The following is a 17111-nucleotide window of genomic DNA, read 5'->3' as shown; positions in this document are numbered from 1 at the left end:
ACAGTTTGCATCTTTCAGTGGGATCTATGCATTTTATAATCCTTTAAAAGTTTGTCACAGTTTTCTCATTTCTTTTCTGCATCTCGAGACAGCAGCCTGTTATTGACAAAAGAAAAAAATATTCAATTATTTAATTGGAGTATATGCTTTCTCTAAATAGTTTTAGAAATCTATTTTCCAAAACATTATTTAGTAACCAGACGTTTTCTTTAATGATTGTTCTTGAGTTTGGAAAATCATTTGGGAATATTGTCAGGAAAACAAAGTTGGTTTAGTTATTATATACGTATTTTTATATTTTTGTATTTTTTAAAATTGTAATAAGCGGTTCTTATGATTTTTAATCATTTTTTCTAAATCTTAAAAAATGAAATAAAACAATCACAGCTGGGGCCTGGGGTCAACCATAAGGTCAAAATAAGCATGCCAATCAATCTCCACTATATAATAACACTTGAGCTTGAGCCACTGAAGGCCAAATAAAGCAAGCAGATCACTCAGTCTCCTCTTCGCAATAGAATAAATCTTGATATTCATCATCTTCCTCTGAAGCTATATCTTTCTCGTCTGTAACAAATGTCGATTCCTGCAAAAAGGTTAGTTTATTAGTGACTGTTTATTCAAATACTTGATTTTATTCATAGATGTTATTTTTTAGGTAAACTACAAAAAATACCCTGTTACCATATATTTTTATGGGTTAATTTACAAAATTTACATTGGGTACTCTGACTTTATCGTTTATATCACAAATTTTTAATTCTACTGAATAAGCCTGAAAAGTTTTTTTTCCCTATGTTTTATTACATCATTAGAATATGATATATGGTATTCAATATCTTATGTAGCATCGGTCCTATATTAAATATGATAAGATTTGTTCATTTATGTTTTTAGAGTTGTTTCATCATAGCTAACACCTATCAAACTCGATAATAACAAGTTGTCACATAAGGGTGATGAAACATAAAATAATAATAATAATAATAATAATAATAATAATAATAATAATAATAATAATAATAATAATAATAATAATAAAATAAAATAAAATAAAATAAAATAAGTATATCGGCTTTTAAGTAGACTTAAAATTAATATATGTGTTATCAGTAAAAAAAAGTATGCAATTGTTAGATTACTTTTTCATTAGCGGACAAAAAACTTTATTAAGTGATTATTGTCAATAAAAAAAGTGAGGATGTTGCTATCATATGAAAATAAATATAAGAACATTGTTTTTAATACTAAATAAAGCACGCCTTACAAGTTTATGGTTACATATTATTATTACGAGTAAAAAAAATATAAATATTTTGCCATAAAAGTGAGTTCCTATTATCACTAAAAAATAACATTCATTGCACAAATTGATAAGCGAGTTAATTACATTAGGAATTTTCACAATTTGTCTAATATCCGATCAAAAAGTAAGTCATATACTCAAATTACTTGAATTTAATCAACCATAGATTTGTTTTATTTTAATGTAAGTTAGCATTCAAGAATATTGTGAATATGACATTATTATACAATTGATATAGACTAGAAGGAAAGGTAGCATTGATAACCGGAGCAGCGAGTGGTATTGGTGAGTGTTGTGCAAAGCTTTTTGCCGCACATGGAGCAAAAGTCATCATCGCAGACGTCCAAGACCAACTCGGTCAAGCAGTCTCTGAGGCAATAGGCTCATCAAACTCAATGTACATCCACTGCGACATCACCAATGAAGAAGAAGTCAAAAACACCATCGATACTGCAGTCGCCACTTACGGAAAACTTGACATCATGTTCAACAACGCGGGAATAGCAGATGCTTTCAAGCCACGCATTATGGACAATGAGAAAAAGGACATTGAACGTGTACTTGGTGTCAATGTCATAGGCACCTTTTTGTGCATGAAACATGCGGCTAGGGTTATGGTTCCACAGAAATCGGGCTCGATTATAACAACATCTAGCCTCACTTCACATCTTGGTGGTATGGCTAGTCATGCTTACTCGTGTTCAAAACACGCGTTAGTTGGTCTAACTAGGAATCTAGCTGTTGAGCTTGCACCATTTGGCATTCGAGTCAATTGTGTTTCACCTTTTGGAATTGCTACACCGATGACTGCTGATTTCATCGGGCTTGAAAGGGAGGTTTTTGAGAATATGATAAATGGAGTCGCGAACCTTAAGGGTGTGACACATAAACCAGATGATGTTGCATATGCTGCCCTTTATTTGGCTAGTGATGAGGCTAAGTATGTAACTGCACAAAATATGCTTGTTGATGGTGGATTGAGCTATTGTAATAATTCTTTCAACATGTTTAAGTATCCCGAGGAGGCCGCTTAAGTTAAGAAGTTTGGTGTTTTTTTAATATTTTTAATAAGACAAACATATGTGGCTGTATGATTCATTATTTATAATTAACAGAGTTTGTAGCCTATGACCATGTTGTTCTAAGTTTATTATTTACCTCATTAAATTCTAAATTTATTTTTACATTTATCTTTGTAATCAACACAAAATGATTTGGCTTCATGAAATGATCCGCACACAACATTTTTAGCCATACACAAGAAATTATGTTTTATATAGTTGTACAGTATAATCATTTAAATCATAAATTGTTATGTACTGTTAAAAAAATACTACCCAATTTTGAATGACATAATATTATGTTACACATTGAACGATAAAATAGTCACTCGTGGATGATAATTTTGGAGCGAAATTTTAACATCGCATAGTGCATACATCATTGGGATAGAAATCCAAAACGATTAGAAACCCTAGAAACTAGAAATTGAAGAAGAGGAAGGGGTTGTAATCAACGACATTATGTTGAATTGCATGTAAACCTTTTTTGAAACTTTGATTTTGTTATGATATGAGTGATTGATTATGTTTTTGCTCAGATTTTGATGAATCCCGCGTCCTCAATCGAATTGAAATTTATTTGCGATTTTCGGGTTTTAAAAGATCTAACCATGTTTTTGGATTGGATCATTATATTGAATTTAAAGAAGTGTTTTTTGGGTGGACAGATAGAGTATAATCTGTAGAAAATTATTTAGCTAGAATTAGGTTTTTCGGTTCTTGGGCTAAAACCCAAAGATTTTAGTCAGCCATAAAAAATAAAACATCATATAAATTATGGGAAGAAACCCATCTGGCGTTCACAGTTTAAGCCCACAAGCAGGGATATATGAAAAAACTACAACCAATTATTATTATTATTTTAATCTCTTCTCTAATAAAAAAATTATTTTAATGCTACGGGTCTGCCTTTCAGTCTTATAGCCTGCAACTTTTTGTTTAAACTTAAATTACAGATATACAAAATCTGTCCCTGTAAATTAGGAAATGTAAATTCAAAATCATTTATCAATTAAAATTGTAGATTTAACCAAATCTTTAATCAATCCCAGAAAATCAGAAAACTCCTCAACTTAATCCAAGTAAATCACGAATCAAATCTTATCCAATGTTGAATCCCAAACATTCAATCCTTTCCTTCATCTTCATCTTCATCTTTTTTCTCGCCAATTGCTAAACCACCATGCTAATTGCAATGCGTTTTCCATCAGAAGGGTTGCAATGTTGTCTTCCCTCCTGCTACTGCTGCTTTCATCTGTTAGTCCTTACCTCATAGACTTCTAACGGAAATTTTCTTTAGCGTCCATCGTTCTTGGAATACAACCAAGGTTATGTTTTTGTAAAATTGTATCATTTTCGTATGATTTTGATTGCAAGTTCTTCAATTTCGAAGAATATAATGATTTATTGTTTCGATGACGACTACGTTTAAGGGGCTTTTGTCAACATCTTTTTGGTAAGTTTTAATAGGTTTGGTTACTCTTCAAGTATCGACAGTTTCACTCATCATAATTGTCTCAATACTCCCTACAATATTTTATTTCCTGTTTATGTTGAAGTTGAAGTTGAAGATTCACGGTATGTGTTGTGTACTTACATGCTTTTGATTTTATATTCTATTATGTTTTTTTAATGCCAAAAGGGTATAGTTGAGATTCTGAAACAGTATCCATTTAGACATTACCATTTAAGGTCTGTTAAAATTTTTGATGAGTTTTCTATTGGTTTATGTTTTATAAAAGACTACCCAGTTCATATGTTCTCCAATTTGTGGTTGGAATTCATGGATGTAGTCCTCAATGAAAGTCCTCATAGGTTCTTTTATGTAAAAAGAAAACATCTAATTAGATATATAATATTGTCATTAGTTATAAAATACTATGATATTCTAAATCAAGGAAGTTACTTAAACGGAGTAAAGGGGCATCTTCATCATCTGATTCGCAGGCCTCTCCATAAACTTGTTGGTGATCTCGGTCACCGACTCAGTAGTCCCCTTGAGAGCCAGTAACTTCTGTTTAGTCGCTCAATCTCTTCCGCGGGAACATCTTACTCCCTGAAACGCATCCTAAACTCCTCCTAAGTCATGAGCTCTAGCTCGGTTGTAGAAATGGACCGAACAATCCAACCCCGCCAATCCTTCACCACATGGTGTAACAGGTTCACAACGAACCTCACCTATGCCTTAGTTTCACTGTCCCAATATTTCAACCAAAAATTTCTTTTAAAATGTCAATAATAACAACCATAAAACCATTTTCATAGAAAGAACATTAATATCCATTTGCTTCAAACGTCATGAAAACATAATTATAGTTAGCGGATGTCTCAAAACAAATAATAGATGCGAGTACAGCCGCATCATGCCCTTCTCTTTTTCACCAGAACAACTTGAAATACATTTAAATATATCGTCCTAACCAGGTCACTAAGCATATCACGATCGTAACTACTAGGATGTAAATCAATAATCATATCATGCAATAACCCGTATACAAATCTGAAAAGGGCCGACATTGGTGCCTTAGACCCTGTTGATATAGTGATGAGAACTCACCTCGCAAGTAGTGCTGAACTGGATTGAAAATCTCCAATCGTTGTCTCACCGAAAATCCCGAACTATCCAAAATAAAAAACACTAAGTCAACACATAGGATATCAATCTTGACTAAAGGTATACCTAGTCCATTTTACCTTTTCTCTAATTTGGGCCAAGGCCCAACCATCAAATCCATTATCCAAAAGTCCCCATATACAAAGCCCATCATTGGCCCAATTTTCCAAATTGGGCCCAACTCCCTAATTGGGCCTCATTTAAGGATTCACTACCAAAACTGGCCCAAAGTGCTCTTATCCAGAGAGTCCAGCAAGACCCAAGTCCGACTGGCCCAAAGGTGGCCCAATCTTGAAGCCCAAATCGCAAAAGCCCAACAGATGGCATACGAGGGGCATACTCCTCTAGTACGCGGGGCGTACTCTGTCTCGCGTTGACTGAAAAACGGGACCATTGACTCGGTACGTGGGGCGTTGGCTATCTACGTGGGGCGTACGCGAGTCTGTACCAAAACGCTCATAAGTGCTTAATGGCTTAAGCACTTAAGCCCAAACTTTAGGTCCATTGACCAAATGTTCCTAAGAGTCATAAAGTCTTGAGCTTTAAGACTTTGGACGTCCAGAAAGTTCTTAATACATAGTGTTAACCCATTAAGACCTTCCCACTCCATGCATGGGACACATTCAGCTATTGGGACAACATTTTTATCACTTAGGACCCTTTCTAGGGTCTGGAAGGACAACTTAATATGTCCAAAATGCATCATGCACAATATTGGGGTTTTTGGGACAAGAAAAGTGCCAAGAGGCTAAACAAGACAAGATCTACTCAATATAATTGCCAAGGTATAAGATTTTTACCTCCTGGAGCTTCTAGAGGACCAGAGAACTTAAGATCTTCAAGCTTGCCTTCCTTCTCCAACTATTTGATGCAACACCTTCCCCTTCAAGTGCTCAAAACACCCACAAACTCACACCCACACACAAGGCTAGGGTTTGGGACGTCTCTAGGGTATGAATGCTGAAAGTGATGGGAGAAATGAGCCAGGAAGACGTTTATATAGCACTTAAACCCTAAATATTAGGGTTTCCACCTGACGTGAGTACGCTCAACATACAAAAGTGTATGCACATTGTACTAGGGCACGTCTAGTATGCTCAACATACCTTATGTATGCTTAGCGTACTCTCTTGACCCCAAACTTGCAACTTTAGCCCTCAATCTTCTAATGGCTTCACCCTTCCAACCCCAGGCACAGCAAATGACAAAATAATTATAAAACAGAGGATTCGGAAATACCTGCAAAATCTCAGGATGTTATAATCTTATCTATGGATCTTTAAGTATTATGAGTTTTTGTCCATGTCGAAGAGTTTTGACCGAGAGTTAGGAATAAATTTTGCAACTTTATTACTATAAAGGTCCCAAGTACATTATATGTTTTAGATCTGGACTCATAACTTCTTTCGATGCCATGCATGACATTTTGACTTCATTTATTACCATTTTTGACCTAATATTGGGTGAGACATGCATTGGACATGCATGTCTATATAGTCATTATTTTTATATTCCTTTTTTATGCAAAGAAGCTTTCTGGAAAGTATTAAGTATTGTTTTATTGGATTAATATCTTAATGAAGAAATGTCTTCCTGACAGAAAACCTCGAAATGGTCAATGAAGGCCCACAATGTGGTGGCACGATGCAACACATCCGTTTTGTCTGGACGTGCCTATAATGTAGCACTATGCTTGCCACGACGTCGTAACTGTAACATCCCAAAAATACAGTCTGAAAATTTCTTTTAAAATTAGTAATAAAACCATATTCATCAAACGTCATATAAGAGTCATAAAGAATTTATCTCAAAATATCTTAACAACTGTCAAATATATCAGAGTATAAACATCCCAGACTGAACAAACGGTGTGTGCACTGCAATCTTTCCGAGCTCCTTTTTTTGAAAACTGAGTACCTGAAACCAAAACTGAAAACCGTAAGCACGAAGCTTAGCGAGCTCCCTCAAACTACCACATACCATACAATACATATAAAGCACATACTGGGCCTTGCCCACTGCATCAGACCGAGGTCCGGACTAACTGGGGCCTTGCCCCCTGCATCGGACCGAAGTCCGGAAACTGACTGGGACCCCGTCCCCTGCATCGGATCGAAGTCCGGACTAACTGACTGGGACCCCGTCCCCTGCATCGGACCGAAGTCCGGACTAACTGACTGGGACCCCGTCCCCTGCATCGGACAGAAGTCCAGACTAACTGGGGCCTTTCCCCCTGCATCAGACCGAAGTCCGGAACTGATTGGGACCCCGTCCCCTGCATCGGACCGAGGTCCGAAACTGACTGAACATAGCAAAGCATAACATATCAACTAGCATAAACACATATACTGCATACTGCATCGGGCCGTTGCCCGGAACATATAACACATAAATCCTGTCTGAGCCACGAAGGCATCAACCATACTATCTACTGAATCGGACCGAAGTCCGGAAACTACTGCTAACTGAACGGGCCGACATTGTGGCCTTAGACCCGTTCCTACTGGAAGGAAACTCACCTCACACTGCTGAAGTCCCGTAGACACAATCCCACACTGCTGAAGTCCCGCAGACTCCACCCTAGCTGCCGGCTGACAGATTCCCGAACTGTCAACACCAAATAACACCCAATTAATAATTGGGTTCTAACACATAACTAAAAATACATGCTTTGGATAATTACTATATTACCCCTAGCTTGGCTTAGCCAAGCTCAAGGCCCAATCCATAGGCCCAAAGTCAACTACGGATCAAAGACCAACATATGGCCCAATTTTCCAAATTGGGCCCAAACCTCTACATGGACTTCCCTTAAGGCCCAATTGCTCAGTCCAGTCCAGCATGTATCATTCTAGGGCCCAATATCATACAACCATCTAGGCCCCAACTATGGCCCATCTATGGCCCAGTTTTCCAAATTGGGCCCAATCCTTCATATGGGCCTTACCCTAAAGCCCAACTAATTGCTCTAGTCCATTTGATTAATTCCTGCCAATGATTATTATTTAATATTCACTTATTAAATAATTCTCGTGTGTGTGCTGATAATCTCTCAAATATCAGTATTTTCTCAATTAGCTCATTAAGGACTTAGTCCATTAAGTTCTTTACTCTACTAGATAAATGAGATGGAGTGATTGGGCTTAATTCATAATCCCATCTCAATGGCCCAAAAGTGGGTCCAATAATTCTAAGGCCCAATACTCATAATTAGGGTTTTCCACCCAAACATGGCCAATTAGGCCCAAAACCAAATCTCTAAGCCCATTAGGGTTTGCTAGCGGGGCACCACCCACTACCACCTCGGGTAGTGGTGGTCGATGGCGGCTCACGGCGGCGGCCACCACCTTACGGTGGTGGTTACTACTATTTTTATTATTAACCAAATTAATTACAATTACAATGTTTGATCAAAACGTAACCACACACACACTAACTAATACACACACACCCAACCACACCATGGTGGCCGACGGTGACGCTTGGCGGCAGCCACCACCTCATGGTGGTGGTAGTGGCTTCCTTGCTATATCCGGCTAGACTAAACACCCAAACACCACTAAACTGCAATAAACACACACACACACATACAATTTCTGCTTGCAAAACGAACTCAGCCACCTCCCCTTGGTGGCATACGACGGTTGTGACGCTAGCCACCACCCAATGGTGGTGGCGGTGGTCTTTCTTGTCCCTCATCCGAGCAAACGAACAGCATCCACACGCAACCACGATCCGGAGACTGAAACTTTCCCAACTCAGCCACCATGGGCGGCAAACGATGGTCGGAGCCCAGAAACGACGATTCTCCGGCAGCAACATCGTCGATCGAAGGTTGGCTGTGGTCCGACCAATCTATCTCGTTCACAGCGATGGCTCGAGCTTCGAATCCCACATCTTCGTCGGCCCTAGTCTTGGCGATCCTCAGCTTCTATATCGGCGGCAATGGAACAGTGGGACAATGGTGTCCCGATCCCAGCTTCTCTTCTCGTCGGAATGATAACAGCGACCACAATAAGGCGGCACGACTGTGGCGACGGATGAACTGAGCTGTCGGATTCGGTGTAGCAACCGGCGGCTGATGAGGGTTCCATGGTGATGGCGGCTACCGGTAGTGAAGATGGAGAGGGTGACGGCTGGTTTTCAATTAGGGTTAGGTCACAATGGGTCATCGAAATGCATATATACCCGACCATTTAGAAATTTCCCCATAATTACATTTTTAGCCCCTCATTCGCTTATTCCTTTCAATTTAAGTCCATAAGTTACCTTTTTAACTCCATCCCCTAAATTCTTTACAAATCAGCTCCGGAATTTACCAATTAGCCCCATGACCTCAAAAATCTTTTCCAAAGAAGTCCCATAAATTACCCTTTAGTCCCTTCCTTCATAAATACTTACAAAACTAATCTGAAACTTACACTTTTAACCCCCAACTTCTAAAATTCTTCACAAATTAGTCTGGGACTTATATTTATTAATTTATTTAAATAAACGGGGCGTTACAACTCTCCCCCACTTAAATTAGATTTCGTCCTCGAAATCATTCCTTTCACTTCAAACCACTCTAGTAACCTGGTCAACATCCTGGGCACACCCTAGCCTTTCTAGGGTAACTGTGACCAACCCTCGCGACAAGATCACATCTATTCTGACTGATATCTGTTGCCTTGAGATGGTCTGATTCCCTGACAGACCACTCATACCAAATTATTATCGATGAAACCAGCCTGCTTATCTCTCAACTGACTACTCAACTTCTGCTAGCTTGAAAATTTCCACTATAAAACAGGTTCACAAACCCAATTATCCCTGTAGATCACTTATACTTGGCCAATGCTCAGCTATTTCCGCTGTGAGTGACTCGTCACTTCCTAATAAACCAGCTATCCTGTCTGTACTTGCAAATCAGGGCACAATTACTACCATTGCCCAAGAGCTGTAACTGCCTGAAACACCGAGCTGTCTGAACACTGAACTGCCCGAAACACTGAACTGTCTGAACACTGAACAGCCCGAAACACTGAACTATCTGAAACTGTATGCTGTCACATGGCCGCTTCCTGACATCTACCGAGACCTACGTGGTCTCAATTTTCCGCCAATCATCTAAAATACCGGGTTCCGGCCCGGCTGCGGAGCCAAAAGACTCCCACTTGGTCGCCTCGCACGACTTCTGAACAAGTTCCTTCTCTAGAACTAGCTGCCACTAGTTATCATGCCACTGAGGCTCTAATAACTTTCTGATCTAACTGATCGAGTCCATACGTCAATTCCTGACGTCACCAAACCCAAGGCTAAAAGTGATTGCTACATGACCATTGGTAGCTTATGTCATAAATGACCTTAAGCAGTCCACTGCTTCCTTGCTCTCATCTATGTAGTGGCGCTTCTATAATCTTATCACTGGCTTAACCAGGTCTAATCCGTCTGGGAAATTCCGAAATCCAATCCGTGGATTTCCATCTCCTCACTATTATACCCGTACTGGTGGGTACTACTGATCTTTCCGCGTCCTAACAAAGCACTCATGCTATCTACCAACCTAGTGAAGGCTGCGGCTACACCCACAGACTCACATCACTCTAGTACTATCTGCTAATCTTGTGAATGCTACGGCTACACCCGCAGACTTACAACACTCTAATACTATCTGACTGCTAGTGAATGCTACGGCTACACGCGCAGACTTACAACACTCTGATACTGGATCGAACACGCGCTTGCACCGCACTCAGCTGAACTCATGTCCTGACTGGAATCCCAAACCTGATTCCCTAAGGCTTGCTAGTAACATCGCGGGAACGTGATCTCCTTATTGGAAAGCTTTTCCGAACTTCTATCTTACACTATCCTCAAACCATATAACCGATTGGGCTATCTTCCTTCCCAATAAGGATGCGAACTTATCCTAGTCTCAAAACTGCTCCTGCTTCTGAATCCTTGGGCGATTCTCCCCCACTTTGATTCAGCTAATGCCCTACAGCACACAAAACTGGAAGAATTCTCAACCTTCTCACCACCATGACCAATCTGCTAGAAACCACACTTACCATTGCTAGTGTTTCAACACTAGCTAATCCAAAAGATCACACAACTCTAAAAATTCGAATAAATCTTCGGTAATAACATGCTAAACCTAGGAAGCTCCGAATCTCAGTTGGAGACCTCGGAATTCTCCTCTGCATCACGGCCTCTATCTTGGCCGGATCGACTAGAATATCCTTCTGATTGACAAGGTGCCCAAGAAACTGCACCCCGCGCAACCAGAACTCACAATTAGAGAACCTTGCAAAAATTCTCTCCCTCCTCAAAATCTCTAGCACCTCCCTCAGGCGCTTCTCGTGCTGCTCCTCGGTCTTGGAATAAACCAACATGACATTGTACTTCCCAAACCCGCAAGTGTTGCACCGAATATGGTCCTGCTGGTCTCTCGAAAGCTAATCTGAAATCTACGGTCTCCTCCCGAGACCCCTCACTATAAGCAACTGATTTGGTTCCCTCTAAATGTGCTCTAAGTCAATATCTCGCTCTCGAGCTCTAGAAGTCATATCATTCAAGGTCTTGCACCCCGAGATACTCACAATCTCCCTGCTATCCTTCTACAATATGTTCTGATAACTTACCTTCTTTATTTCCTCATCTGCTGCATACTGTGGTACCATATAAGCTCTTTCCCGAGGCTTGACAATGATCTCTGCCACAGTCTCAGTCTTCTGGTGGAGATCTAACATCCATTGTGCCAACTGCTGCAACTCAAACTCCTAGGCACACTCTGCCCAGAATCTGGTCTAAAAGTCATCCCATGACTTAGCATTAACCGCATCATCACACAACTCACTACCGACCTCTTCCTATCAATCTCGTGCTATATCCCTCAGGTGACAGGAAGTAAGTCAGATCTTGTCTCTTTTCAAGACAACGTCTGGTACGAAAAGTGTTGGCAGCATCTGCCAACCATCTACTGCTAACAACGGGGTCCCTAACCCCCATGACAATCTGAAGCCTCACAAACTCTGAATTCTCGAAACATCAACGTACGGGTTTCTATCATGACTGCTATCTCAGTGCAGAATGCACTCGTCCTCTCATCACAAATCTCTATAATGCCCTCCTTGATCACATTGAGGATCACAAGAGTTTGGTCAATAATACTGCGTGAAATTCTCAGATGAAATGAACTCCCTCATCTAAACATCAATCTGCCCGGCTCTAGAGCCCGAGCCTGATCCCCTGTCGACACCAGAACCACCATCTGGTCTACCACGCATCGTCACTATACTCGGCAACATGTCATCACTAACATCACAGTACTCATCCAATCTCGAGGGATCTCACACACTACAAGTTCCCTGGATTCATCTCAGCCTTCCTTGATTCGAGTACGGATCCTTTGCTTTCAGTAGTACGGGCCCATACTACCTTCCACATCTATCCGTACTTTCCTCAAGAACTGCCTCGACTCCACCAAGTCACTCTACTGCTACTAATCTCTGCTACTACCTTCCTAGGCTTGCCCTAGGGAAATCTCTGACTCCACCCAATCTAGTCCTCAGCTGCTGAAGGCCTCCCTGTAATGCTAATTAGCCATCACCTGAATACCATCACATGTGACGAGGCTCAGATAATCCTTCGAGTAAAAGACTCGTCCCTACAACGGTTAGACTCAAACAAGAGCTGCGCAATAGGGCCAAATCCAACACTCTGAGATTATTCAATCCTGATCACATGTGACGTGACGTATTCACCTAACGGCTAACTCCCATCACTCAGAGTCCTAAAAAGCACAAAGCAAGCAACATTCGGACACAGGAAACTACTCAAGCAAATCTATTCTCCTAACGAGAAACTGTAATTGCATACAATGCTAGGCTCATACTATCAGGCATAACCTAAACAGGCTATCCTACTACTGTCTACTTAATAGTAGCATGCAATTCTCATAAAGCTGAAACACATATAGCAGGCACATAAGCCATCCTCCTAGATCCTTAGTCATATTCTAACATGTTGTTCTATTGAAACTGAAACTGACAATCATAACATAAACTTGTATGGGTAATTTGGGAGTACTTACTTGAGCTCGGTTGATTGCATGCACCACACCCTTTTCTCTTTTCAAAACTCTTTTTGCTTTTTCTAAAACTCTTTTCTTTATAGTTTTTCTAAAATTGTTTTCTTTTCTCAAAATTCTTTTGTAACCATGGTTTTTCTCTTGAAAACTCTATACCACTTCCTTAGTTTGAGTTCAGACACACTCGGGAGTGCGCCCGAATCCCTCAAACCAAGGCTCTGATACCAACTTGTAACATCCCAAAAATACAGTCTGAAAATTTCTTTTAAAATTAGTAATAAAACCATATTCATCAAATGTCATATAAGAGTCATAAAGAATTTATCTCAAAATATCTTAACAACTGTCAAATATATCAGAGTATAAACATCCCAGGCTAAACAAACGGTGTGTGCACTGCAATCTTTCCGAGCTCCTTTTTTTGAAAACTGAGTACTTGAAACCAAAACTAAAAACCGTAAGCACGAAGCTTAGTGAGCTCCCCCAAACTACCACATACCATACAATACATATAAAGCACATACTGGGCCTTGCCCACTGCATCGGACCGAGGTCCGGACTAACTGGGGCCTTGCCCCCTGCATCGGACCGAAGTCCGGAAATTGACTGGGACCCCGTCCCCTGCATCGGATCGAAGTCCGGACTAACTGACTGGGACCCCGTCCCCTGCATCGGACCGAAGTCCGGACTAACTGGGGCCTTTCCCCCTGCATCGGACCGAAGTCCGAAACTGAATGGGACCCCGTCCACTGCATCGGACCGAGGTCCGGAACTGACTGAACATAGCAAAGCATAACATATCAACTAGCATAAACACATATACTGCATACTGCATCGGGTCGTTGCCCGGAACACATAACACATAACACATAACACATAAATCCTGTCTGAGCCACGAAGGCATCAAACATACTATCTACTGCATCGGACCGAAGTCCGGAAACTACTGCTAACTGAACGGGCCGACATTGTGGCCTTAGACCCGTTCCTACTGGAAGGAAACTCACCTCACACTGCTGAAGTCCCGCAGACTCCACCCCAGCTGCCGGCTGACAGATTCCCGAACTGTCAACACCAAATAACACCCAATTAATAATTGGGTTCTAACACATAACTAAAAATACACGCTTTGGATAATTACTATATTACCCCTAGCTTGGCTTACCCAAGCCCAAGGCCCAATCCATAGGCCCAAAGTCAACTACGGATCAAAGCCCAACATATGGCCCAATTTTCCAAATTGGGCCCAAACCTCTACATGGACTTCCCTTAAGGCCCAATTGCTCAGTCCAGTCCAGTCCAGCATGTATCATTCTAGGGCCCAATATCATACAACCATCTAGGCCCCAACTATGGCCCAATTTTCCAAATTGGGCCCAATCCTTCATATGGGCCTTACCCTAAAGCCCAACTAATTGCTCTAGTCCATTTGATTATTCTCGAATGGCCCACACAAAGCCCAAGTGAAATTAGGGTTTCACATCAAATGATAACTAGGGTTAAGTGTTTCTTACTTAACCCACTAAGGACTGAACACACTAGGGACTTAATCCATTAAGGACTTAATCCATTAAGTCCATTATTGCTTACATTAATTCCTACCAATGATTATTATTTAATATTCACTTATTAAATAATTTTCGTGTGTGTGCTGATAAGTGATAATCTCTCAAATATCAGTATTTTCTCAATTAGCTCATTAAGGACTTAGTCCATTAAGTTCTTTACTCTACTAGACAAATGAGATGGAGTGATTGGGCTTAATTCATAATCCCATATCAATGGCCCAAAAGTGGGTCCAATAATTCTAAGGCCCAATACTCATAATTAGGGTTTTCCACCCAAAAATGGCCAATTAGGCCCAAAACCAAATCTCTAAGCCCATTAGGGTTTGCTAGCGGGGCACCACCCACTACCACCTCGGGTAGTGGTGGTCGATGGCGGCTCACGGCGGCGGCCACCACCTTACGGTGGTGGTTACTACTATTTTTATTATTAACCAAATTAATTACAATTACAATGTTTGATCAAAACGTAACCACACACACACTAACACACACACACTAACTAATACACACACTCCCAACCACACCATGGTGGCCGATGGTGGCGCTTGGCGGCAGCCACCACCTCATGGTGGTGGTAGTGGCTTCCTTGCTATATCCGGCTAGACTAAACACCCAAACACCACTAAACTGCAATAAACACACACACATACAATTTCTGCTTGCAAAACGAACTCAGCCACCTCCCCTTGGTGGCATATGGCAGTTGTGACGCTAGCCACCACCCAGTGGTGGTGGCGGTGGTCTTTCTTGTCCCTCATCCGAGCAAACGAACAACATCCACACGCAACCACGATCCGGAGACTGAAACTTTCCCAACTCAGCCACCATGGGTGGCAAACGATGGTCGGAGCCCAGAAACGGCGATTCTCCGGCAGCAACATCGTCGGTCGAAGGTTGGCTGTGGTCCGACCAATCTATCTCGTTCACAGCGATGGCTCGAGCTTCGAATCCCACATCTTCGTCGGCCCTAGTCTTGGCGATCCTCAGCTTCTATATCGGCGGCAATGGAACAGTGGGACAATGGTGTCCCGATCCCAGCTTCTCTTCTCGTCGGAATGATAACAACGACCACAATAAGGTGGCACGACTGTGGCGGCGGATGAACTAAGCTGTCGGATTCGATGTAGCAACCGGCGGCTGATGAGGGTTCCATGGTGATGGCGGCTACCGGTAGTGAAGATGGAGAGGGTGACGACTGGTTTTCAATTAGGGTTAGGTCACAATGAGTCATCGGAATGCATATATACCCGACCATTTAGAAATTTCCCCATAATTACATTTTTAGCCCCTCATTCGCTTATTCCTTTCAATCTAAGTCCATAAGTTACCTTTTTAACTCCATCCCCTAAATTCTTTACAAATCAGCTCCGGAATTTACCAATTAGCCCCATGACCTCAAAAATCTTTTCCAAAGAAGTCCCATAAATTACCCTTTAGTCCCTTCCTTCATAAATACTTACAAAACTAATCTGAAACTTACACTTTTAACCCCCAACTTCTAAAATTCTTCACAAATTAGTCTGGGACTTATATTTATTAATTTATTTAAATAAACGGGGCGTTACAGTAACGATTTTATCCATGACTATTTTGTAGGATGGCTACCACGGCGTGGGCAGCAGTTGGCCACGACGTGGTGGCTGATTGTTGACCGTTGACATTTGACCAATTTAAATTTTGGTCAAAGTTCAGTAAGACTGAGTTTTTATCTAAGGAATGGTCTTAATTTTGAATTAAGTAGTATGGTTTAGCTATTATGTTGCTAAGGCAGCTATTGAGCTCCTATTGATTAGTTTAGGTGAGTTTTCTCACTAAAACTATGTAGGATGCTAGATTGTCTTTATGACTCTTGCATGTATGTTGGGTGGGGCCCCTGATGTGGTTAGTGCTAGTTATAAGGGCAAGGCCTGCTATTTGTGGGCGGGGCCCGGTGTTATGTATGGTATGTTATATATTTGGGAATTCACTAAGCTCTGTGCTTATAGTTTCATGTTTAAATGTTTTCAGGTACTTCTGGTTTAAAATGGAAGGGCCCGACTTAATTTCATTGCATCCCCTAGAGTTTTATTCCGCAGTATCGATTTATGATTTTACTCTGATGTTTGAGAGCAAATTATACTCTGATTGGCTTATGAACAAATGAATGATTCTTTTTAATGGTTGAAAAATGAAATTTTTACTGAGTATTTTTTGGATGTTACACTTTATGTTCTATTTTTTTGAGGAGGTGATGTCGATAATAGGAAGATGCATTCGATACAATGGGATTTGCTGTTAGATTCTGAATGTATATGAGGCCTACACATTAGAAGTTTGGTTGCGTTCAATGTTGCTATATTATTCAAAAATGGAGTTGGTGTTTTTTAAATAATCAAGATATGTAATGGGTGAAATTCATAAATGGTTTATTCGGTGATGATGGTGGGATTCATACTTCTCATTTCGAATTTAGAGATTGGTCATGGGCTAGAATTGTTGCTTCAAATTC

At 40.7% G+C, this 17111-nt stretch overlaps 1 protein-coding gene across 1 annotated transcript; it reads left to right on the top strand.

Annotated features, from left to right (window-relative positions):
- The first annotated feature begins 449 nt into the window (after positions 1-449).
- LOC145092154 (secoisolariciresinol dehydrogenase-like) lies at positions 450-2434 on the top strand. Its single transcript, XM_079030069.1, has 2 exons — positions 450-596; positions 1545-2434. Exons 1-2 carry the CDS (start codon positions 577-579, stop codon positions 2338-2340), a joined length of 816 nt encoding a protein of 271 aa, XP_078886195.1. The 5' UTR covers positions 450-576; the 3' UTR covers positions 2341-2434.
- Positions 2435-17111: the final 14677 nt, after the last annotated feature.

The sequence above is a fragment of the Lactuca serriola genome, chromosome 1 (assembly GCF_051521515.1).
Source record: "Lactuca serriola cultivar US96UC23 chromosome 1, Lser_US96UC23_V15, whole genome shotgun sequence".
NCBI classification, from domain to species: domain Eukaryota; kingdom Viridiplantae; phylum Streptophyta; class Magnoliopsida; order Asterales; family Asteraceae; genus Lactuca; species Lactuca serriola.
The sequence above is the reverse complement of the archived record's forward strand: the minus strand, read 5'-3'. Positions and strand labels throughout refer to the sequence as shown.